Source organism: Typopeltis vanoorti, chromosome 2 (genome assembly GCF_054136105.1).
Source record: "Typopeltis vanoorti isolate ZY-2024b chromosome 2, IOZ_Tvanoo_1.0, whole genome shotgun sequence".
Taxonomy (NCBI): domain Eukaryota; kingdom Metazoa; phylum Arthropoda; class Arachnida; order Uropygi; family Thelyphonidae; genus Typopeltis; species Typopeltis vanoorti.
The window spans coordinates 160,365,001-160,389,337 of record NC_143550.1 but is presented as its reverse complement, the minus strand read 5'-3'; the positions used below and the strand labels follow the sequence as shown (position 1 = coordinate 160,389,337).

The 24,337-nt window shown below is 36.6% G+C and overlaps 1 protein-coding gene across 4 annotated transcripts in view; it reads right to left on the bottom strand.

The window, feature by feature from the left end:
- Window positions 1–24,337, bottom strand: part of LOC150109577 (uncharacterized) — a 251,826-nt gene that overhangs the window by 80,380 nt on the left and 147,109 nt on the right. For all 4 annotated transcript variants that reach the window (XM_090413597.1, XM_090413607.1, XM_090413603.1 and 1 more), the window contains one exon: window positions 21,668–21,826. In XM_090413597.1, the coding sequence (XP_090269723.1) occupies window positions 21,668–21,826 (159 nt within the window). The remainder of the gene's footprint in view (window positions 1–21,667; window positions 21,827–24,337) is intronic.

The following is a 24,337-nucleotide window of genomic DNA, read 5'->3' as shown; positions in this document are numbered from 1 at the left end:
GAAAACATCTTAAGGCAGTAAAAAATTGTAAGGTAATTCCAACAGATCAAGTGGTGCAGCAACATTGGCTGCTGTGTGCAGACTTTAAAATAAAGTCGAAGATAAGAACCTTTGGAAGCCATGGGAGGAAGAAAATTAAGTGGTTTCGCTTAAAAGAAGAGAGCATGAGGAACTGTTTTAGGGAGAAGGTGTTAGAGAGGATTTCAGATGGACTAGAAAGTGTACATGGTTGGTGGAGACATAATTCAAAAGCAATTCTAAGTTGTGCAATTGAGGTGCATGGTGAAACATCTGGAAAGATTAGAGCGCAGGAGGGTTGGCGGTGGAATAATAATGTACAAGCAGTGACAGCCAAGAGGAAGGCAAAGCAGAAGTGGGATGAGTCAAGAGTGGAAGAGGACAGAGAGAAAAAGCGAGAAGCCAAGAGAGTTGTTGCATAGGTGAAGGCCATGGCATATCAAGACCTTTATGATCAATTAGAAACAAAGGAAGGACAGAGAAAGATTTATCGATTGGCAAAATGTAGAAATAAGGCATCCAAGACTCTGGAGGAAGGGTATTAAGGAGGGATGTGGATATAAGAAACAGATGGAGAATATACTTTGAAGAGCTTTTGAATGAAGAAAATGCAAGGATTCACAGAGAAGATGGGGAGCCTTATGAGGAGATGGTGCAGAACATTAGTAGAGTGGAAGTGAAGGGAGCCATAAAGAGGATGAAGAATGAAAAATCGGTGGGCCCTGACAGGATCCCAGTGGAGACATGGAAGGCACTGGGGGAAGAGGGAATTGACCTGCTGTGGGACCAGTTAATAAACGTTTGTCAACAGGAAAATATACCCCAGGAATGGAGGTAAAGTACTCTTGTCCCCATCTACAAGAGTAAAGGGGATGCACAAGACCGTAAGAATTACAGAGAAATAAAGTTGATGTCCCACACAATGAAAATCCTAGAGAGGGTTCTTGATGGAAGAGTGAGGAAGGAGGCAGAGATTGCGAAGGAGCAATTTGGCTTCATGCCTGGTCAATCGACAACAGATGCTATCTTTGGGTTATGACAGATGATGGAAAAGTTTCGAGAGAAGCAACGGGAGCTACATCTGGTATTTATTGATCTGGAGAAAGCGTATGATAGAGTGCAAGGCAAGAAGTGTGGAGGGTGTCTGAGGGAGAAGAAGGTACCGGAGAAATATGTAAGGTTGATGTAGATGTACAGAAATGTGAAGACAAGAGTTCGAACCTGAATGGGAGAGACAGAAAGTTTTCCAGTGACAGTTGGCTTGCATCAAGGGTCAGCATTAAGTCCGTTCCTGTTAAATATTGTGGAGGTGAGAGAAGAGGTGCCTTGGACTATGTTGTATGCAGATGACAGCATGTTGTGTGTGGAATCAAGAGAAGAAGTGGCAGCTAAACTGAAAAGTTGGAGGAAAGCTGGAAGAGAGAGGTATGAGCTTGAGCAGATGTAAGACAGAGTATGTGTTGCAAAGTGGATGGCAGCCAGGAGACAGATCTTGAGCTGGAAGGAAATGTCATCAGGAAGGTCAGTGACTTTAGATACTTAAGCTCAACAATGAAAGAGGAAGGCGAGGCTGAGAAGGAAGTGGGATGCAGGATACAAGCAGGATGGAGGAATTGGAGAGAGAGAGAGAGATGGCTGGAGTGCTATGTGATAAGAGGGTGCCGATCAATCTAAAAGGCAAAATCTACAGGACAGTAGTGAGACCAGCTATGATGTATGCTATGGAAACTGTGGCCCTGAGGAAAAATAACATCAGCAGGATGGAGGTAGCGGAGATGAGAATGCCTAGGTGGATGTGTGGAGTGACCAGAAAGGATCGTCTAAGAAATGACTATGTAAGGAGAACGCCGAAAGTTACGAACTTAGGAGCAAAGATACAGGAGGCAAGGTTGAGATGGTTTGGTCATGTGATGAGGAGGGAAGAAGAGTATGTGGGAAGAAAAGTCATGCAGATGGATGTCCAGGAGAAGAGGCAGCATGAATGGCAAAAGAAGAGATGGAGGGAGATGGTGGAGGAGGACTTGAGGATGAAGAACATGGATATGGCTACAGCCCAAGACAGGAGGTTGTGGAGGAGACTCACCACAAACAGTAACCCTACTTAAGTGGGAAAAGCTGCAGAAGAAGAAGAAGATCTATATCTTCGATTTTAAACCTCCATGTATTATTTTTGTGTGAATGCAATTACCTATTACTAAGCAATTCTCCATCATACAAAATCTTGCAGTACAATATATAGCCACATGTGCATAGTTCCAAGCATATAGTGCATGCACAAACAAACTAAAATATTTGTCACTTTCTATACTTGTTAGACTTTTACTCAGATGATCAAAGTCTCTCAGGTATCTGTACTTATCTGATGGACTTAGGTAGGCCCTGACATCAGATTATGTCCCTCCTAGCGACATTGCAGCAAAAAAGAAGTGTAAACATTGTGGACTAAGATTTCATAAGTGTGCACAATATATTCACACATACGAGGAGTTCTGGAAAGCTCTGATAAATACCTAGAACAAAATTATATTAAAACAACTGATATAACCACAAGAAAGAACATACGAGGATATAAGAACACTTCATAAATCTGCTACTAGTATGTTCTTTCTTGTGGTTATATCAGTTGCTTGAATATCATTTGGTTCTAGGTGCTTATCACAACTTTCCAGACCCCTCTTGTATGTGTGTGTGTCATTTAAGGGTCAAAGCTAAATATTGAGAAGCAATTTCTGCAGTCATTCCATAGAATGCAGAAAAATGAAATGGGGCTTCTGAATAAACAAGATCCTCACCTACACATAATACACCCTGTTAGTAGGTCTCCATCTGCCAGTACTGAAAAGAAGATGATCTGAAAATTTGAAACTTAACCAACAAACTGTATTCTGTACAGTAGATATACTACTGTACATTTGATGGTACAACATGATCAAAGCATGCTAAATGAAAATTATTCATTAAGACAAAGCCTGACACTGTTTCTATCAGGAAAGCAGATATTAGAAAAACCTAAATCGGAAAATAGGCACCATTAATGCAAAAGAAGTGAAATTAGCAGGAGAGTTCCAGAGATAACACAGACATAACTGGAATTACCAAGATGAACATTAACACATCATCATTATCATCATTATTATTGGCTTAACAGCCCTATGTGGGCCTTGCCTTCTTGAGAAACGTCTACAGCCTTTCTTATTCATTGCTAAGTTCCTCCAATTTTCAACTCCCAGAGCCTTAATATCATGTATCACTACCTTCGCATCTTAATTTAGACCTTCCAACTTTCCTTTTTCCTTCTAGCCTAGCACTGAACATCTTAAGTAATCTATTATTATCCATGCATATAATATATCCAGTCCAATTTAATCAATTGATTTTAATGTACTTAATAATGTCCGACTCGTTCATGAAACAATCCATACAATTCATTATTATATCTTTTTTTTTTTTTGCCACACACTATTCTCTTGTACTGCTCCAAAAATGTCTCATAACTTTTCTTTCAACAGATCTAGCAATCTTTCATCTGCCACTGATAATACCCAGTTTTCAGAGGAATAAGTGGGCCCTGGTCTTACAAGTATGTTGTACATAGTTATTTTTCTTGAGATCAAATGTGACTAAATGTTTCCTTTCACAGAGACATCTATTCGTGGAACAAATGCCTTACTGAATCTCACTGATGTCATTTTTACAATTAACCTCTGATCCCAGATATTTAAAGTTACATACAATTTCAAATTTATAGGAACCAGTTTCAATTTGAGAAAAACCATCACAAATTTTTCTAGTTAGTGACATATACTTTTTCTTGGTTAATCTGCAGGATCTTCTTTGCTGCTTTTTTTTTCTAAACTGATAAAAGTGTTCTTTCCATTACTTTTTTTGTGTTCTTCCTATAATACTGATATTACCTGCATATGCCAGAATTTGTATCGCCTTGTAGAAGATCAGCATCTCTGAAAACCTTTAAACCTTTTCATGTGCTATATTAAATAATAAGCAAACTAAGGCATAAACACCACTTTTTATACTGTATGTATTGGATCAGATACAGTGTTTTAATTTTTAATCTGACAAAGAGTGTTTCTCATTATAGCATTCACTAAGGCAGTCAAGTTTCTATGGCATCTGTAGTTCCCCCATGGCAAGAAATAAATTAGATCTGTAAATGATATACAAGAAATGTCAACAAGTTTCACCAGCTATTCTGTCTGACTTCGTCAGGACAAGTATAATGGTACACACTAACATTTACTAGTAAAAAAGAAGAATGGAGTAACAAATTAGATCTGTGTATGCTGCTATCATATGCAGCTCTCAAATGAAGAGATGATGTGTTTCAATTCTAAATTCACTGCATTCTTCCTTGATGGAATGAATCCACATTGATAATCACCAATAACATTTTCTACATTGGGATAAAGTTTCTTGAATAGAATGTTGGAGAAAATTTTATAGGTGGTACATAATAAATTGATCCCTCTATAGTTATAGTAGATCATTACATCACCTTTCTTATGGATAGGGCGGATGATGCTTAGATTCTATTCATCTGAGATTGTTTCATTAATCCCGATTTCAGTAATAAGTTGACAAAGCTGCTTGAAATATTCTGCACCTGCATTTTTAATTAATTCTGCTTGTATCATATCTATTCCTGGGCCTTACTGTTCTTTTCTAACTGCTGCTGCTACCACATTCAGCAATTGTTGGTATTAGTTCAATTGCTATTAAATCTTCTGTTTCACTCTCTATTTTACCCATGTCACCCAGCTGATTAGATATATTAGCATTCAATAGTTCATTAAAATGCTCTAGCCATCTTTCTGGCACCAATTCATTTCTGCTCAGGATTATGCCTTCCTTATCCCTACCTAACACTGTTCTAGGTCGGAAGTCTTTCCTGCTTCTATTTAACTTCTGATAGAAGGCCCTACTTTCACTTATACTTGGGAGATCTTCTAAATCCTTAGGTTCATCCTCATAGTATTTCTTCTTTCTATTCTTATGCACACTTTATTTTTGTTTGTTTTTTGTCCTTTAGGGCCATACAACATTTCTCTACAGCTTCATGAGTGTGGTTCTTTGCTGCATTCATCTATTTGTCTCATTTTTTGCTAGTCATATTCTACATCAAACCAGTGGTTATATCCAGCTCTACCTACTTTAATTAATACCATATTTGCTGTTGTCAATATGACATCGTTAAAAGTTTCCCATACATCCTTAATACTCTCATTATTAGTTAGATTATACAGGCTTTCATTACTTATTACACCATGTCTGGCTTTAACTTCTGATTCCTTCAGGCTTGCATTATTAAACTTTTTGGCATAAGATCCATAAATGTGGGTAGTCTGACAAGTTCTTGGCCTTTACCATAGATGGCAACACTATCGGCAAGTTTTTTTTTTCTAAGTTGGTACATCTGTCATAAGCATCCATGAAAAACTGCACGTCATTCTATCAAGTAGTTTGTTTTACACAGCATTATGAAGCAAAAGTATGGTCTATATCCCTTGAAAATAAAATTGAGTATCGTGCAGTTATAAAATTCTTTGTAAAAGAAGGTTTAATGCCAAAAGAAATTCATTCGAAGTTCATAAAAGTTTATGAGCACTCTTCTTCATTTTCGACAATTAAGAATTGGGTCAAGTTTAAATGTGGCCATACCAGCCTTGAAGATGCTCCATGTGAAGGACGTCCAAAAAGTGTAACAACACCAGAAATCATTGATCAAGTGCATGATATGGTATTGGATAACCAGCGAGTCAAAGTGCATGAAATTGCTGAGGCTATTAGGCATTTCAAAAGAACGTGTAGGATATATTTTGCATAAAGAATTGCAAATGAAAAAGCTTTGTGCAAGATGGGTGCCACGCTTGCTCATAGCAGATCAAAAACGAACTCGCATGAAAATCTCTGAACAGTGCTTGTAGGGTTTTAACAAGAATAAAACTGATTTTGTGCATTGATTTATTACTATGGATGAGACTTGGATTCACCATTACACACCAGAATCCAAATAGCAGTCAAAACAGTGGACAGAAGCCGGTTGTTCAGTGCCAAAGAAGACAAAATCGGTTCCATCAGCAGGAAAGGTCATGGCATCGGTGTTTTTGGATGCTAAAGGCATTTTGTTTATTAATTATCTTCTAAAGGGTAAAATAATAACGGGGGAATATTATTCCAATCTTTTAACCAGACTAGACGAAAAAATTTGTGAGAAAAGACCCGGTTTGGAGAAGAAAAAATCATCTTTCATCACGATAATGCACCTGCCCACAAAGGTGTTTTGGCAATGGGAAAATTAACCACCCTATTCCCGAGATTTTGCTCCCTCTGACTTATGTTTCTTCCCAAAACTAAAACTCTTCCTCGCTTGTCAGCGTTTTTCTTCAAATCAAGAGGTGAGAACCACTACAGGGAGATTATGGCACTGGCGCATCACTGGAATAAATGTCTTAAGGGGATTATGTTGAAAAATAAAAATAATTTTGAAATTATAAATTCGTTTTTTCATTGTTAGACCGCATACTTTTTAGACCACTCTCGTATCTGCTACTAATCTTTGATATAACTAAATAGTGGTCAGTCAATATTTGCCCCTCTATAGGATGTGATTATCGTATTTTTCCGTGTATAAGACAATACTTTTTTCTAAAATTTTTAGACCAAAAATTGGAGTCGTCTTATACACAGGGGGTAACCATTGGAGAAACCTGTTTTTGCCGTGGCGAAACTGTCGGGACCTTGTCTCCACAAACAGATTTCTGCCAATCACTAGTCTTTGTTAACTGTCGAATGACGTCATTAACAGCTGATTCTGAATAAACCAATCAGAACTCTGAAAGCATTCACATGTCTACAACTCGTTGGTAGGGTAAGTTAATGCATTAACAATATTTTGAGCACTAGCCCATAAAAATGTCTGAAAATAAAAAAACAATTGTCATATTCTTCAAATTTCAAGTTAAAAGTAATCAATTATGCAAAAGAACATGGAAATAAAGCTTCAAAGAGCCAGTTTGGATCTCCTCCTACTGAGTGTATGATTAGACAGCAGAGAAAACAGGAAGAACAACTACTCAAGATGCCAAAAAAAGAAGGGGCCATAAGAGAAAAACCAGCAAAATGGCCGAACTTGAAGCAGAGGCCAGAGGCTTAAGACTTGGATTATGGAGCAGTGCCAGAGTGGGATATGTGTGTGTCAACCAAGCTTATTCAATATGACAAAAAATTTGCAAAAGAAATGAACATTGTTAATCTCACAGCAAAATGGTGCTTCAACTTCATGAGGAGAGAAGGGTTGGCCATGAGAACACAAACCAAGTTAGTTTAGAAAATGCATCTTAAATGCATCCCTAAAAATGCATCTTAAAAATATTACCTAATTACTAAATATACTTTGAATATTTTAAAAAATATCAAATGTGTTCTATTTTATGTTTAAAATATTGATTGCTTAATTTTGGGTTTGAAAAAGTAGGGTTCGTCTTATACACAGAAAAATACGGTAATTTGGTTAAAGGTATTTCCACTGAGAGGCTTTCAGGTCATTTAATGAATGTGTTTATGATTAAAACATTGTACCAATGACCATGTTTCTTGAAGATGCAAAGTTGATCAATCTGTTCCCATTAATATTGGACTCATATTGCATGTAAGCGATATTTCCAATAATTGGCCTGTATGTATCCTCTTTGCTTATCTTGACATTAAAATTAACATCGTACAATCAGAAGACTCATTATGGGAGATCCATTATTCACTCAATACTTACCATACCTCTCCTTAAACTCATTCAACTGAGGAAGCATTCACAACCACCTCTAGAAACTCATTCCATTAATTCATTCATCACCCTCCAAGCAAACAATCTAGTCCTAACATCCTTGCTAACAATGCTCTTACACAATTTCCATGCATGACTCCTATTATACTGAACAAAAAGTCTTCAGTGTCAATTCTATAAAATCCCTTTAATAACATATGCTTCTATCATGTCTCCTCTTTTTTTTTTTTTTTTTTTTGTCTAACAGCTAGTTTTTGAAGCCCACAGATCATAAATCTACTCTCATAGGAGAACATTTCATAGCCGTACCACAATCTTTGTCGCTGGCCTCTGGATCCTCTCCAACCACTTGATCTTCATGGAACCAAGTTGTTCAGATCTGCATGCAGTATTCCAGAAGTAGCCTTATATAGCGGAACTTCTATATCCTTGCTTGTCAGTGTGTTTTTCAACAACCATAATTTGATATGCTGTTTTGGCTACCTTTGCAATATGCCTTCTAAACTTCAACTCCCTGTCCACAATCATCTGTCTCATCAGTTGTCTGTAGTTCAGTTCCATTAATATAGTACACAGCTTCTGATCTCTTTTTCTCCCCAAAGTGCATCCATTGCCTTACACTTGGTCACAATAAATTGACAGCCATTTACCTCTGCCCATATAATTATCTATTTTAAGCTTTCCTGTGGGATCTCCGCTCCCTTGCAACCATTGTTCTTCCCAGTTTAGCATCAACAGCAAACAACTGAATATTTCCCTATCAAGTCATTTCCTATACTGTTGATGTAAAATAAACAACAAAAGATCAAGTACTGAACCTTGTGATACAGCATTGGTCACCTTCCCTCTCCTGGACTCAACTCTTCCATAAACCACTCTGATATCTATCTATTAGCCATCCTCTGATCCAAATCACCAGATTCATATCCATCCCCATTAGCTCCAATTTATGCAATGCTTTCTATGTGGAATCCTGTCAAATCCTTTGTAAAGTCTAGCAATATCACTGAGTAGCCATATCCCTTATCTAACTCCATTATCATTTCATTATAAAAAGTAAGCAAATTATTAAAGCAAGATCTACTCTTCACAAAACCATAATGTCCCATATTCATATTCCTATCCACTCAGTCTTGAATTCTGTCTTTCACCAATTTTTCCAATATCTTAACCACCACTTGTGAGGTGCTGATTGCTCTATAATTTCCTACTTCTCTCTTGGAGCTTCCTTTATGTACTGAGACTATTTTGCTCCATTGGCACCTTCCCAGTACTGTGGCTTAAATTAAACAGCTTGGTCAGAGGAGTTGATAATTCTCTTGCACATTCTCATAATATGCAGGCTGATATGCCATCTAATCACACGGCTGTGTTTGCACTAAGGCTCTGCTATGAATATTTTAAGCATCTTCATTTCTTCAACCTCTATTCTCTATCAGTCAATGCCATATTTGGTACTGCAACATCACTTCCTAGATGGTACATCCCTGCAAAATGCTCACACAGTAATTCAACTATTTGGTTTACATCTGTTACCTCCCCACCATCAGCACTTTTTAAACTTATTCTTCCTTTTATCTGCCACATAGCAAAAGAGCTCGTTTTTTTTTTTTTTTTTTTTTTTTTTTCCCTCATGAGCTAGCTTTCTCTCATAATTAGCTTGGCCTTCCTTTTCCTTGCCATACTGGTCAACCTTCTTGCCTGTGCCTTGTACTGCCAGCAGGTATGCTGATCACCATTTTCTTTATATTCCCTCCGCAACTTTGTCTGCAACTCCTGCTTGATGATGCTATTCACTTATTTAATTCCTACCTGATTTGTCCTTCTGACTGGGTATACAGTCTGATCCTTTTTTTCTTTAAACAACCACAGACAATCTCCCATGTACCACCAGCATCTCTCCCATCCAAACTCTTATGCCATGGCACTGCCAAAAACTGACACTCCAGCTTATCATAATATCACCTGCTCTGTAATTTTGCATATATTGCTTCTTAATTTAAAATTCTGCATGTCTGGCAATCTCCCAGATCAAGACTACATGATCACTTTCCCCAGGTGAAGGTAGCATAGCTAGACTGGTTACTGTTAAGTTCTCTGATGCTATGATCAGATCCAGCACTCTTGAATGTCATATCCCCTCCACTACATGCTGCCTCAGGTCTCTGTGTAAATTCCATTTCCTTTCATCGCTGTGACCATTCCTCCTCCCGATCTATGTCCCCATAGTTGAAATTACCCACAATAATTACTCAACCTGCACTCATTGTGCTAATTTGGCAGTACATGTCAACTAAATTCTCACTTTTGTCCCCTGGATTATAGCAGCATCTAATTTTTCATTCTGTTGGCCTCTATCTCACACCAGATAATATCAAATGAACCTTCTGCATTCCTACCTCCTGATGTACCTCTACTCTTTTTGGCTTCAATTCCTATGCTAATAAAAGTTGAGCAGCTCTCAGATGTGAACTGTAGACTAAAACACACAAAGATTATCGAAGAAAAAATGAAACAGTTTGAGAACAGGAACCAAACATGGAGATTCAGTGGCAAGCCCTGAAAAAACAGATCGATTCAGTCACAGAGGCATGTGGTGAGATGGTCTCCAAGGACAGAAAAATCAGAATGCCGTGGTGGATATAGGAAGTTAAAGAGGCGGTGAAGGAAAAGAAGAAAGCATATCAAAAGTTTCTGGTAAATAAGTCAGCTTTTGCTTTTAGAGAATACAGAGAAAAATGTAAGAAAGAAAAACACTGTGTAAAAACTAGCTAAACAGAAGTCATGGGAAGACTTTGGTAACAACATAGAAAATAAATATCAAGAAGGTGACAAGATATTCTGGAGGTTGTTGAAGAAACTCAGAAATGGAGGAAAGAGCACAGTAAAAGGAATTAGAGATGAACGAAATCTGGAGAAAAAGATATCCTTGAAGTATGGAGTAATTACTTTGAAAAACTGCTAAATCAGTGACATCAATGGGTAAAAAACACTGACTAGGCATGCAATCAAGAATACACATTCATACTTGAAGTAGAAAAAGCCATCAAAAGACTGAAATGTGGAAAGACAGCAGGAGTATATGATATTCGACCAGAAATGCTCAAGTATGGAGGTATAAAAGTCTTACAGTGGCTGCACTGCATAGTTCAGAAGGCCTGGATAGAAGAACGAATTACTGAGGATTGGAGTAGAGCTCTCATAGTGCCCATATATAAAAAGGGAAATAAAACTGAATGTGAGGATTACAGAGGAATTTTCCTACTGAGTGTTCCTGATAAGATTTATACAAGTATACTTGAGAAACGGTTGAGAAGAATTGTGGAAGAAAAGCTTGGTGAAGAATAAGCTTGATTCAGGTCAAATAGAGGCTGTCAGGATCAGATCTTCACTTTACGACAAATAGATAAGAAATTGTGGGAACATAACAAAGATTTGTATTTAAGTTTTGTAGATCTGGAAAAGGCACATGACAAGGTGCCAAGAGAGAAGCTATTCAAAATGCTACAGTTGATTGGTGTCAATGGGACATTATATCAAGCAATACTTAGTCTTTATTTGAGTTGTAAGTCAGCAGTAGAATTGAAGGAAGTACAGGAAGATGGTTTAATGTTAAATCTGGTGTGAGACAAGGATGTACATTATCTCCTCTGTTATTCATTATCTATATGGATCACATTATGAAGGAAAGTGGTATTAAACATGATATCAGAAATATGTTAATCTCAGCTCTTTGCTTTATGCGGATGTTATACTTCTAAATAAAACCGCTACAAGTCTGCAAGATTCCCTGACTAAATTGAATATCTGTTGTAATAGATATGGTATGAAGGTCAGCATTAAAAAGACAAAGAAAATATCAACTGCATTGTGAATGGAGAACCTATAGAACAAGTAAAACATTTCGGGTACTTAGGCACGATCTTTAGTGAAGATGGTAAATTAAATATGGAAATAGATAACAGAATCAACAAAGATGGCATGGTAGGAAGTCAACTTAATAAATTTATATGGGATAAGAAAGAAATTAGCCAAAACACTAAATTAGCTGTATACAACACAGTGTTCAAGCCAATTTCAACTTATGGATCTGGGGTGCTTAAGGGTCAAAGCTGTATAACTAAGAGGAGACCTCCACATAGCCTTTAAAGGAATGCGGAGAACCGACCAGGGCTTCTGACCTAATGTCCAATCCTCACCTTCTCGTGGTGCACCCTGTTGGGTATCTACTTGGATACTGAACGGACGAGGATGGGCTGGCAATTTGGGATTTAGCCGACCAAATTGTATTCTTATTGGTTAAACCAAAATATAGAATGATGGTACAACATGACAAAATTTCATGCTGGCTGGGGCGTCGCCCGGTTAAACAAGGCCCCCGTTGTTTTCGCCAGGGAACCAGGGCGAACAGTGAAAAGTCAGCTACTGGAACAAATCTGAAAATAAACCCCAACTCAACATCACCAGAGTTAAAGATCGGTACAATCAACGTAAGAAGCCTGAATGGCAAAGAAATGGAGCTAGCTGAGGAATTAGATAAGTACCAGATCGATATAATAGGGGTGACTGAAACAAAAAAGACCAAAACTGGTGAGATCTTTCTGAGCAATAAATACAAAATGTTATATTCAGGCAATGACAATCAAGGAAAAGAAGGAGTAGCCATAGTATTCAACACAAAATACGAGGCTAATCTTCTTGAATGGCAGTCAGTCTCAAGTAGAGTAATGTGGGCAAATATGAGAATGGGGAACTGGACAATGAGACTTATTTGTGCCTATGGTCCCACAGAAGGTTCTACTAAGGTAGAAGTGGAGGAATTTTTTGAGGCTTTAGAAAAAGCAACTGACACAATGAAAAATGAAAAGTTGGTCCTTGTTGGGGATCTAAATAGCAGAGTAGGAAATGATTGTGAGACATACAAAAATATTTTGGGAAAATTTGGAGAAAAGAGCAAAGCTAATAATAATGGCAAATATCTGTTGGATTTCTGCTCAGGACATGGACTGGTTATTACTAACACCATGTTCCAACATAAAAATGTGCACAAATTCACATGGAGAGAAGAGGCAAGGAATAAGAAAAGTCTCATTGACTATGTTATTGTTGATAGTGATGTTTTCTCCCTGGTGCAGGACACCAGAGTGTACAGAGGATTTGAAATTGGAAGTGATCACTATTTAGTCTTGAGCAGGATAAAATTGAATTTCATATTGAAAAGAATAACATGTAAGAAAGTTTTAAAGCGAATAAAAGTTGAGCAGCTCTCAGATGTGAACTGTAGACTAAAATACAGAAATATTATTGAAAAGAAAATGAAAGAGTTTGAGAACAGGAATGAAACCTTGGAGATTCAGTGGCAAACTCTGAAGGAAACATTGATTGATTCTGCCAGAGAGGCATGTGGTGAGGTTGTGTGCAAGGATAAAAAAATCAGAACTCCCTGGTGGACACAGGAAGTTAGAGGCAGTGAATGAAAAGAAGAAAGCATATCAAAAGTTCCTGGCAAATAAGTCAGCTTTTACTCTTACAGAATACAGAGACAAATGTAAGAAAGCTAAACAGTGTGTAAAACTAGCTAAACAAAAGTCATGGGAGGACTTTGGCAAGAATATAGAAAATAAATATCAAGAAGGTGGCAAAATATTCTGGAGGTTGTTGAAGAAGCTTAAGGATGGAGGAAAGAGTGCTATAAAGGGAATTAGAGATGATAAAGGTGACATGAAAACGGGAGAAAAAGATATCCTTGAAGTATGGAGTAATTACTTTGAAAAACTGCTAAACGAAACAAGCAGTGATAACAGCACAGTGGTAAAAAACACTGACCAGGCATGCAGTCAGGAATACATATCCATACTTGAAGTAGAAAAAGCCATCAAAGGCTTGAAATGTGGAAAGGCAGCAGGAGTAGATGATATTCGACCAGAAATGCTGAAGTATGGTGGTATAAGAGTCTTACAGTGGCTGCACTGCATAGTTCAGAAAGCCTGGACAGAGGGACGAATTCCCGATGATTGGAGTAGAGCTCTCATAGTACCCATATATAAAAAGGGAAATAAAACTGCATGTGAGAATTACAGAGGTATTTCCCTACTTAGTGTTCCTGGCAAGATCTATGCAAGTATACTTGAGAAACGGTTGAGAAGAATTGTGGAAGAAAAGCTTGGTTAAGAACAAGCTGGATTCAGGCCAAATAGAGGCTGTCAGGATCAGATCTTCACTTTACGACAATTAGTTGAGAAAGCATGGGAATATAACAAAGATCTGTATTTAAGTTTTGTCGATCTGGAAAAGGCATATGACAAGGTGCCAAGAGAGAAGCTATTCAATACGCTGCAGTTATATGGTGTCAATGGGACATTATATCAAGCAATACTTAGTCTTTATTTGAGTTGTAAGTCAGCAGTTCGAATTGAAGGAAGTACAGGAAGATGGTTTAATGTTAAATCTGGTGTGAGACAAGGATGTACATTATCCCCTCTGTTATTCATTATCTATATGGATCACATTATGAAGGAAAGTGGTATTAAACATGATATCAAAATTGGAGATGTTAATGTCAGCTCTTTGCTTTATGCGGATGATGTTATACTTCTAAATAAATCCGCTACAAGTCTGCAAGATTCTCTGACTAAATTGAATAGCTCTTGTAATAGATATGGTATGAAGGTCAGCAATAAAAAGACAAAGACAATGAAAATAGGCAGAATCATTGAAAATGTGAACTGTGTTGTGAATGGAGAACCTGTGGAACAAGTAAAACATTTCAGCTATTTAGGCACAATTTTTACTGAAGATGGTAAATTAAATATAGAAATAGACAACAGAATCAGCAAAGCTGGTATGGTGGGAAGTCAATTGAATAAATTCATATGGAATAAGAGAGAAATTAGTCGGAACACTAAATTAGCTGTATACAAGACAGTGTTCAAACCAGTTTTAACTTATGGATCTGAGAGCTGGGTCAGAAGTAAAACACTTGACCAAAGACTAGAGACTGCAGATATGAGAGTCCTGAGAAAGATTATAGGCGTCAACAGATGGCATCAATGGCAGTATCATATTAAAAACGAGGATATTAGGAAAGAACTTGACATTGTCAGCATCCAGGAATGCGTTAGCAGAGCTAATCTCAGGTGGTATGGTCACTTAAACAGAATGGGCGAGGAAATATTAGCAAAACAAGTGTTCTCTGCCAGGTTGGCAGGAAAATGACCCAGAGGAAGACCAAGATATAGGTGGACTGATACGGTACAAAGTGCTTTAGACGATAGAAATATAAGATCTGATAATATTGGAGTGTTGACAAGTAACAGACTGATTTGGAGTAAAATTGTAGATAGGAAATTAATAATGATGTAATTTTTTTCATGTAGTACTATCATATCCTGTACACCCCTTGAGGGTACATGGCAGGAATTTGATGATGATGATGGATCTGAGAGCTGGGTTAGAAGTAAAACACTTGACCAAAGACTAGAGACCTACAGATATGAGTCCTGAGAAAGATTAGGGGCATGAACAGATGGCATCAACAGCAATATCATATTAAAAATGAGGATATTAGGAAAGAACTTGACATTGTTAGCATATAGGAATGTGTTAAGAGCTAATCTCAGGTGGTATGGTCATATAAACAGAATGGGAGAGGAAAGATTAGCAAAACAAATGTTCTCTGCCAAGTTGGCAAGAAAAAGACCCACAGGAAGACCAAGATATTGTGGATTGATAGTCCGTGCGGTTAGCCTAGTGGCTTTGCGCTTCACAACCATATGACTGGGGAAGGAGTGTCCCAGGTTCGATTCCCATCGAAGACGTGAGGAATTTGGGGATCTTCCTCAGCCATAGCCAAGTTAGCGGGTCGTGGGCACAGGCAGTAGGGTTTTTCCCGCCAGTTTATCTGGCGTTTTTCATCCTGCAAGCAGGCAAACTGGCCCCGTGAACACACACGGATCTACAGCCAAAAATACTTAACTCCCCATGAGGGGGGGGCTCAACTCGCCCCAGTAGGGATGGGGAGAAAAAGGAAACTCCATACGAATAAATAAATAAAATAAGTGGATTGATACAGTAAAAACTGCCTTAGAAGACAGAAATATAAGATCTGATAATGTTGGAGTCTTGACAGGTAACAAATTGATTGTGAAAAACTGTAAATAGGAAGTTAGTAATGATGTAGGTTCTTCATGTAGTAATTGATGTCAGGAATTTGATGATGATGAAGGTTTAAACAAGAATATAATTTCTTGTCAAATGTAATTTACATTTCTATAAGTTCCCATCCTACTTCTTCCTGTAGTGTTTCTGATGGGTCAATATTAAAAATGTACCATGAGTACCAATTACTTATTCTCAAAAGCACTTCAAGTATTTGGATGCCATGTTACCAACATAAAGGACACAAATATATTCTGTTTGATAGTAAATTATGCTAATGCTTCAAAAAATGTAACATGTGCACTATCAGAGCACATTTAGAAAATAAATCAATACTTTAATTTGTGATGATTATAGCTTAGGCTCAGAATCACATGATGTGATTTCTTCTAGATGGTTTACTAACTTTCTTAATTCCTGTTGGATTCAGAAGTTGTTTCCAATGTTTCCCATAAGACCTTTATACAGATAATAAAAAGCAGATTTCAGGATACAGAGAAGCTTATTAACACTGAATCACAACCATTTAGATCTGAATTCAATATTAGTAAGTGGTTCAAGCTATGTATTACATCTGTCAAATGAGTATTCAGGAATTTACAGAAGAAAAAAAAAAAGCATTCTGTGGGACAGTTTTTCATCCACTTGAAAAATCGTTTCTTATGTAGATATATGATGAAACTACTTAAATAACATCATTTTGCATTTAATAATGATTATTTAACACAAAAAGTATGATTAAAAATATAAATAAATAAAAACAATATATAAATGAAGTGGATAATAAATCCAGCATTATTTCAAAGCCGAATGTAGAAACTATGAAGTTTCGCACGAAATTTGACCAGAGATCTTATGGGAATACTTGCAGGAGTTACCCTAGAGTGGACCTTATAGAAGACATGATCGCTTGCCCAAGCTTCCATATTTGCATAACTGAAATGAAGCCTTTTGGCTCTTTATTTTAATTAGTAAATACTTCATGCACCAACTGAGAGTTCACTTATGAAAAATACACCTCTCTGACACTTTGAGCTCCTTAGTACTGAATGAGAGATTTTGCTCTCTTAAGATTTCTGCCTGGCTTCTGAGGAGAACCAACCAGTTCAAAACAGTTGTCAGGCCAGTGAAACCTTATCAAAATGGACCAATAGAAGGTGAATATATGGATGCTTAGGAAAGCAAATATGTCTCCTATAAGTCTGCCAACTCGTAAATGCCAGTGAGTGTATTCCCATAAGCTCTCTGGTCAAATTTTGTACAAAACTTTCATAGTTTCTACATTCGGCTTTGAAATAATGCTGGATTTAATATCCATTTGATTTATATAATTTTGCATCACCAAAATGAAGTCGTTTAGGCTCTTTATTTTAGTAAAAACATAATATATGTGATATTTATTTTTCTCTAAGCTAAATTTTCAGTTGATCGTTTCTTTGCCATTTTCAGTGATAGTGCTGAAAGATTACAAGTAAGAAGAATAAATCATTTATAGTACAATTAAACTTTACTACAATGATGCATGTATTTCAATGAAAAAGGAGAACATTATCAGAATTACGAGTGTCCAATAGGAATACAGAGTAGTTATGTAATCACATATATATAAACCATAAGGAACGTTTAACAAGATTTTCACATAGATTTCTTCCAGTGACCCTTGTGACTGAAAGAATTCATATGATGGGAAGACCTGATGTCAAACTCCTGGTATTGTATATAATTCTTGATGTTCTTCTAACTGCCATTAAATAAGTTACAGCCCACTGGAAGTTGGGACAGCAACAACTTTCATCCAGATCAGCGGAAGATCACCATAAGTGACAACGGTGTAAAGGATACTGTGGTAGGCGGATAATCATGAAGAATGAGAAATGACTAGCACACTGAGCCTCTTTAGAAGGCTATTACTGAACAAGGAAGGCAAGGGGATACCACCTTGTTCTATTTTTCCCTAGTAAGATAGCAGTATGGATGGACATTCTAAAAGATAGTAAAGCGCACAATGGCTGAATACCTGAGCACAGCAGGGGAAGAAGCAAGGCTTCCCAGGTCGTAAACCAGCGAAATCCTTGTACATTCATTGGGACATGGAATGTGAGAACCCTCCTACAAATTGGAAAATTTGAAGAGAGAAATGGATAGATTAAAAATAGTCATATTGGGAATTAGCAAAATGAGATGGAATGGAACTGGAGACTTTTGGAGTGGTGCTTACAGAATCATTTATTCAGGTGATGAGACAGCAAAAAATGGAGTCACGGTCGTTCTCAATAGGGAATGAGGAAGAAGAGTAATCAACTCAGTAAAATGTAGTATCAGATTGATAATGGTAAAACTAGAAGCAAAGCCAATAAATATTATATGCCTACTAGCGACCACAGTGATGATGAAGTTGAGAGAATATATGTAGATATTGAGAATCTAATCAAACTCACCAAAAGGGAAGATAATCTTATTGTCATGGGGGATTGGAATGCAGTCATTGGTGAAGGCAAAGATGGTAGAGAGGTGGGAAAGTATGGACTTGGATGCCGAAATGAGAGGAGATGGACTTTTGGAGTTCTGCCACCAATTCAATCTGATCATTACTAATACCTGGTATGAGGTACCAAAAAAGAAGAAGGTATACTTGGAAAATGCAAGGGGATATAGGAAGGTACCAAATAGATTATATTATGACAAGAAATAGATTTAAAAATCAAGTAAAATCATGCAAAAGTTACCCAGGAGCTGATGTTGACAGTGACCACAATTTGGTTTTATTGAAATGTAATCTGAAATTTAAAAAACTGTCACAACTAAGGAAAAGGCCCAAATGGAACATAAGTAACCTGAAAATAGAGGAAAACCATAGAAACTATAAACAGCAGACTGATGAAAGCATTAAAATGGGAGAGAGGGAAAAGAAAAACACAGAGGAAAAATGGACTCATTTGAATCATCAAGGCTGCCGATGACTGCATAGGATTAAGGAAGAAGCAAATAAAAAAACCATGGATCATCCAGGACATTCTAGATCTAATAGATGAAAGAAGAATATACAAAACCTCCCTAAAGGAAGAAAGCAAAAATAAACACACAAAAAATATGCTAAATAGAAAGTGTAAAGAAGCAAAAGAACAATGGTATACAGAGAAATGTAAAGAAATAGAAGATCTAACAAAGATTGGAAGAATTGATAAAGCTTATAACATCATAAAAGGAATAAACCAGCAAAGCAAGACAAGAAGCACAATTATCAAAAATAAACAGGAGAACATACTTATAGATAAGGAAGAAATTTTGGAAAGATGGAAGGAGTACTCAGAAGATCTATATAGTGAAAAATATCTAGACGCCAAGACTACTGAAGATGAAACAAGACTTGATGTGGAAGAAATTGGTCCAACTATATTAAAAGATGAATTTGAATGGGCACTGAATGAATTGTCAATCAACAAGGCACCAGGCATTGATAACATCCCTTCAGAATTAATAAAATACTAGGAAACATAACTAAGTCATACCTTTTCAAGATCATAAAGGATATTTATGAAACGGGGATCATCCCCAAAGATTTTATACAATGCTCTATCATACCCATTCCTAAAATAAATAATGCAAACAAGTGTGAAAATCATTGAACAATAAGCTTACTATCACATGCTTCGAAAATACTACTCAAAATTATACAAAAAAGACTAACAAAAAAAGGTTGAAGAATATGTTGGCAATGACCAGTTTGGATTCAGGAAACAGCAGGGAACAAGAGAAGCAATCCTAGCTCTAAGAACAGTTATTGAAAGAAGAATCAAAATACTCTGGTAGTCTCTCTTGACTTGGAGAAAGCCTTCGATAGTATTGACTGGAATCAAATGTTTCATCTCCTAAAAACAACAAAGGTAGATTGGAGAGATAGAAGGCTCATATTTAATCTTTACAAGCATCAAGAAGCCCTAACAGAAGCAGCCAGCAATACGACAAAAACTGCAATAGCAAAAATATGTAGAGGTGTAAGACAGGGGTGCTCTCTTTCGCCCATATTGTTTAATCTGTACATTGAAGATGTAATAAATAAACTGAAAGAACTAATAGAAACAGGAATTAAGATAAATGGAATTAATATCAACTGGCAATGGTTTGAGGATGATAAGTAGTTATAGCTGATAACGAAAACAAACTGAAAGCCACCCTAACAAAGATGGAAGAAATCTTCACACAATACAGCCTAAAAATTAATTATAAGAAAACAAAATTATTAATTACAAGTAAAGCAAATCCAATGAAAATAAACCTGGAAATAAATAATAACCTAATATAACAGGTATTCTCTTTTAAATATCTTAAAATTCTTATCATACAAGATGGAAGAAACCAATCAGATATTACAGCACGAATAATCTTAGCCAGAAAAGCATTCTACAACAGAAGAAACATTTTTACCAGTAAAGGACTTAGCACCCAGCTCAATAAAAGGCTAGTGAAAACATGCATATGGAGCATTGCATTATATGGTTGTGAGGCCTGGACTCTAACAAAACAAGACATCAAAAAGTTGGAGGAATTTAAACTTTGGTGCTGGAGAAAGATGATGAAAATTAGATGGACAGAAAGGAAAAGTAATGAAGAAAGTCTAAATATAGTTCATGAAGAGCGGTAATTAATGAAACACATCAATAAGAGAAGAAAAGGCCTAATTGGACACCATTTGAGGCATGGGGGACTGATTACAGAAATAATGGAGGGGACTGTTGAAGGAAAGAGGCCACGAGGCAGACCAAGAATTTCACATATAAATAACATAATGATGCTAACTGGCGCTAAGAGTTATGAAGAGATAAAAAGAAGGTCACAAGACAGGATGTTGTGATGTGCTGCTATATTTACCAATCTCTGGATTGATGAATCAAAGAAGAAAAAGAAGAGATGTTCTTCTAGGCATATACATATTGACACTTTGTTTATTCTACAGGAAAAGGTGCCCCATAGATTTCTGTATGGAATAGTGAATCAAACTGGCTTTTAGAAGAACACAAGAAGGAAGGAAGCTATCAAAAGATGATACGAAGCTTTAAAGAGTAGGGCAGTACTCTAATTTTCCTGATGAACTTTGTATGTATGGAATGAAGACATCTTAAGGAAACTGAGAAAAACTGCCATGGAAGAGAAAAGTATTTCTGTTGAACTTCATGCTCCAAAAGGACATCTCCTGAGTATACTGTGTGTGCATGCACACACACTCAATGACTCTGACTTTTGGTGGTAAGTACTTCTGTGAAGGGAGAAAGATGGCCATAAGGTGTAGCATTTATGCATCTCCTTATTGGGTTTCTTTCTGTATAATGAAAAATACAGACTGCCATCAGTATGTCTTAAAATGAGAGGATCTAAGAAGCAGAAACTACAACCAAGGGGCAAATAGCAAACTTTATTCCTACTGCTGTAATATGAACTAGGTTACTTAGATATAACTATGGCATGCTAGCAGATACAATTGCACAACTCTGGAAGACAATCTCAAGGGCTTATTATAATCAAACAGTTACAAATTAATCAAACTTGTTACAAATTAATAATATTATTGCACTGAGCATGCATGTAAAAATTTATAAAACTGGATCTTTTGTCATATAAAATTGTTATATAAAAATGTCACATAATAAAATTTCACTATGATACACTTCTAGTTGTTTTAAGTTATCAAAAACATACCAGCACTGCTTCATCAGAAGTTTAAAGCCCTCAGGACATGTAGAAGGAACTGGAAGATGAAGACTTTTGTTCCCTACTCCCCAAATTATTGCAGATGATTCAACATCTTTATATGGTGTTTCACAGGTCAGCAATTCCCATAATACTACTCCAAAGGACCTATTATATAAAGCATGGAATTACAAAAAATCCCTTAAAATGAAAAAAGATAACATTGCAATAGCTGTACTTAATATTTATCTGATGCAATCCTTGAAGGTATATTCCAGAAAATGATGATGACAGTTCAACTCTTGCTAAACCAAATATCTTTTTCATAAACTTATTCTATAAGGCCATAAGTGGTTCTGGAGACCAAACCCCACAGCATCAACCTATTCCAAATAAAATCTTGCTACAGGAGAATTCCATGGATTCTCCTGTAGCAAGAGTACATTCATTATCACAGCGTGAAGAATTTTTTATAATTTGCAATATAGGCTGTATCCTAGAAAGTACTGCACATTTGTTACTCATTAAGATTTGAATGTAGTAACAATTTTTTTTGCTGTATATTATACTTTACAATAAATAACATTCTTATTTTCATCCTTATTTTATCCATAAATTAAAGATACCAAGAAATTATATTCTTGGTTTAATCCTTTATCCAAGTGTAAGTAAACAACATTTGTGTATGAAGTATCTCCAAGACTGGGCTACTTGTATACAGATGCTAGTGACTTCACATCAACTGCCTTAGTATCCCATAATGCAAAGCACATCTTTCAGGTGTGTATAATGCTATGCATTATGGAAAGGACCATTATCCAGACTGGTTTTGACCTTTATTGAAGTCTCAGTGGTAAGCAGATCCAGAAGGTGCACTTCGATAAAGGATTAAACCATAATTTCTTGGTATCTAATTGCATCATCATCCACACTGGCCAAACAAACTTTACAGAAAGATTGAAGGCACTTCAATGGAAAGCTCACTTTCCCCCTGCACTGGTGAATTTTATCATGAATCTTTAAATAACGTACATTCCCATATAAAACCATGAAAACAGAATATCTTGTTGGGTATCTTACTCTCCTGTTCTACTTCTGATAAACTACCACCAAATACAACAAACCTACTTTCACTGGTTGCTATATACAGCAGTAATCTGTGCATCATCCATCTCAAAAAAATTGGCATTATACAAACTATTAGATTGTGCTCATGTCATGTCAACCAAAAGGATCTCAAGCTAGAACTCATTAACATCCAATGCATCATGCAACAGCTTCTCTCAATCGAAAATACAGCATTTTCAACTCCTACAAGCCTGTTTCCAATAGCCCAGCTCCATATATTTCAGGTATCTTGAAACCTGATTTCAAAATTCCTTAAAGAGTACAACTACAACTAAATGGTTACATTCTTTCCTATCAATAAACTCTCCTTGTGGCCATCTTCTGAAGATAAATTATCCCTACTTTAACTTTCTGGCATTTACCAAGTTTCCTATAATTGTCACCTACTTTGGATGAACTGGACATGCTGCAGAAAAAAAAAATAATTACAAGAACACTGTAAAATCTTGTATAGACAGAAATTTTAAATTAGATTCTTTCTATACAGATTTTACTTAGGAATTCAAATTAATTTAATACTTGTCATTTTGGTTAATATTTAACTAATGACTTGTTGTACAACAACAAAAGACAAAGAAAAAAATGTCTGAATGAAGTGTAACAATAAATTGTTAAGACAAAAATAATATCCCAGATGGGATTAAGAATAAGACCTAAGGCCATCACACACACAAAGGTCAAGAATGTACAGGGTTTCCTGCCTTAACGCAACGACCTAAAAGCTGGGAGGAAAAGACCTCTATGAATACCCAGAGGAATAAAAAAGTAACAAGAACCAAGGTCGATTGAGCAGCATAAAAGGAAAGACATCGAGAGAACGGGGGACGAAAACAGGGAGATTTTTCGAGGAAGGTCAATCGTCATGAAGAGGGTTCGTTTCGGAGAAGGTGAGTCGAGTTAGCTAGAAGACTGCTTAGGAGGAGAGGTCGTTTAGATAGTGGTCGCTACATAAGTTCGCTTTTGCCCAGTTTCTGTTCTGGCTCCCGGTTCAAATATGTCCTGCCGATTCTAGTTCAGGGGACCCTGTTCCAGCCAACAGATGCTAGATGGGTCATTTATGCAGTATAGAAAGTAAGTTCCAGATTTCCAGCCGCCAAGATTCCTGATGATCTCCACCTGTGGAAGTGCCCTTGTCGATATCGGAAAATGGTGCCCATGTGTGTAAGTAGAAATCAGAAGGAAGAAGATGATAACAATCTCAAGGGTCTACTGATATGGACTAGATGACTAAATACCAAGTAAGGTCTAATATATGTGATTTAACTAGAGGCAGAAATTGCTCTAGCTGTTTTTTTTTTTTTTTTGTTAGTATTACCTCAAGACTGAAGGCAATTAGCTAACCATTGAGAAATAACTTGCTTAGTTGTGTGAAATATGATAGCATTGTTACAAGGTGAAAGCTAATGTGAGTAATGTTAATTATTGCCTAAGCTTGCCAGTGATATAGTATGTGTAGGTCTGTTATGTTGTATGACTTAAGTATAAGCCCAAATATTACCTTAGCCTGTTTACTTAAAGGAGAGTTGTTGAACTAGATTTGATAATTTAAGA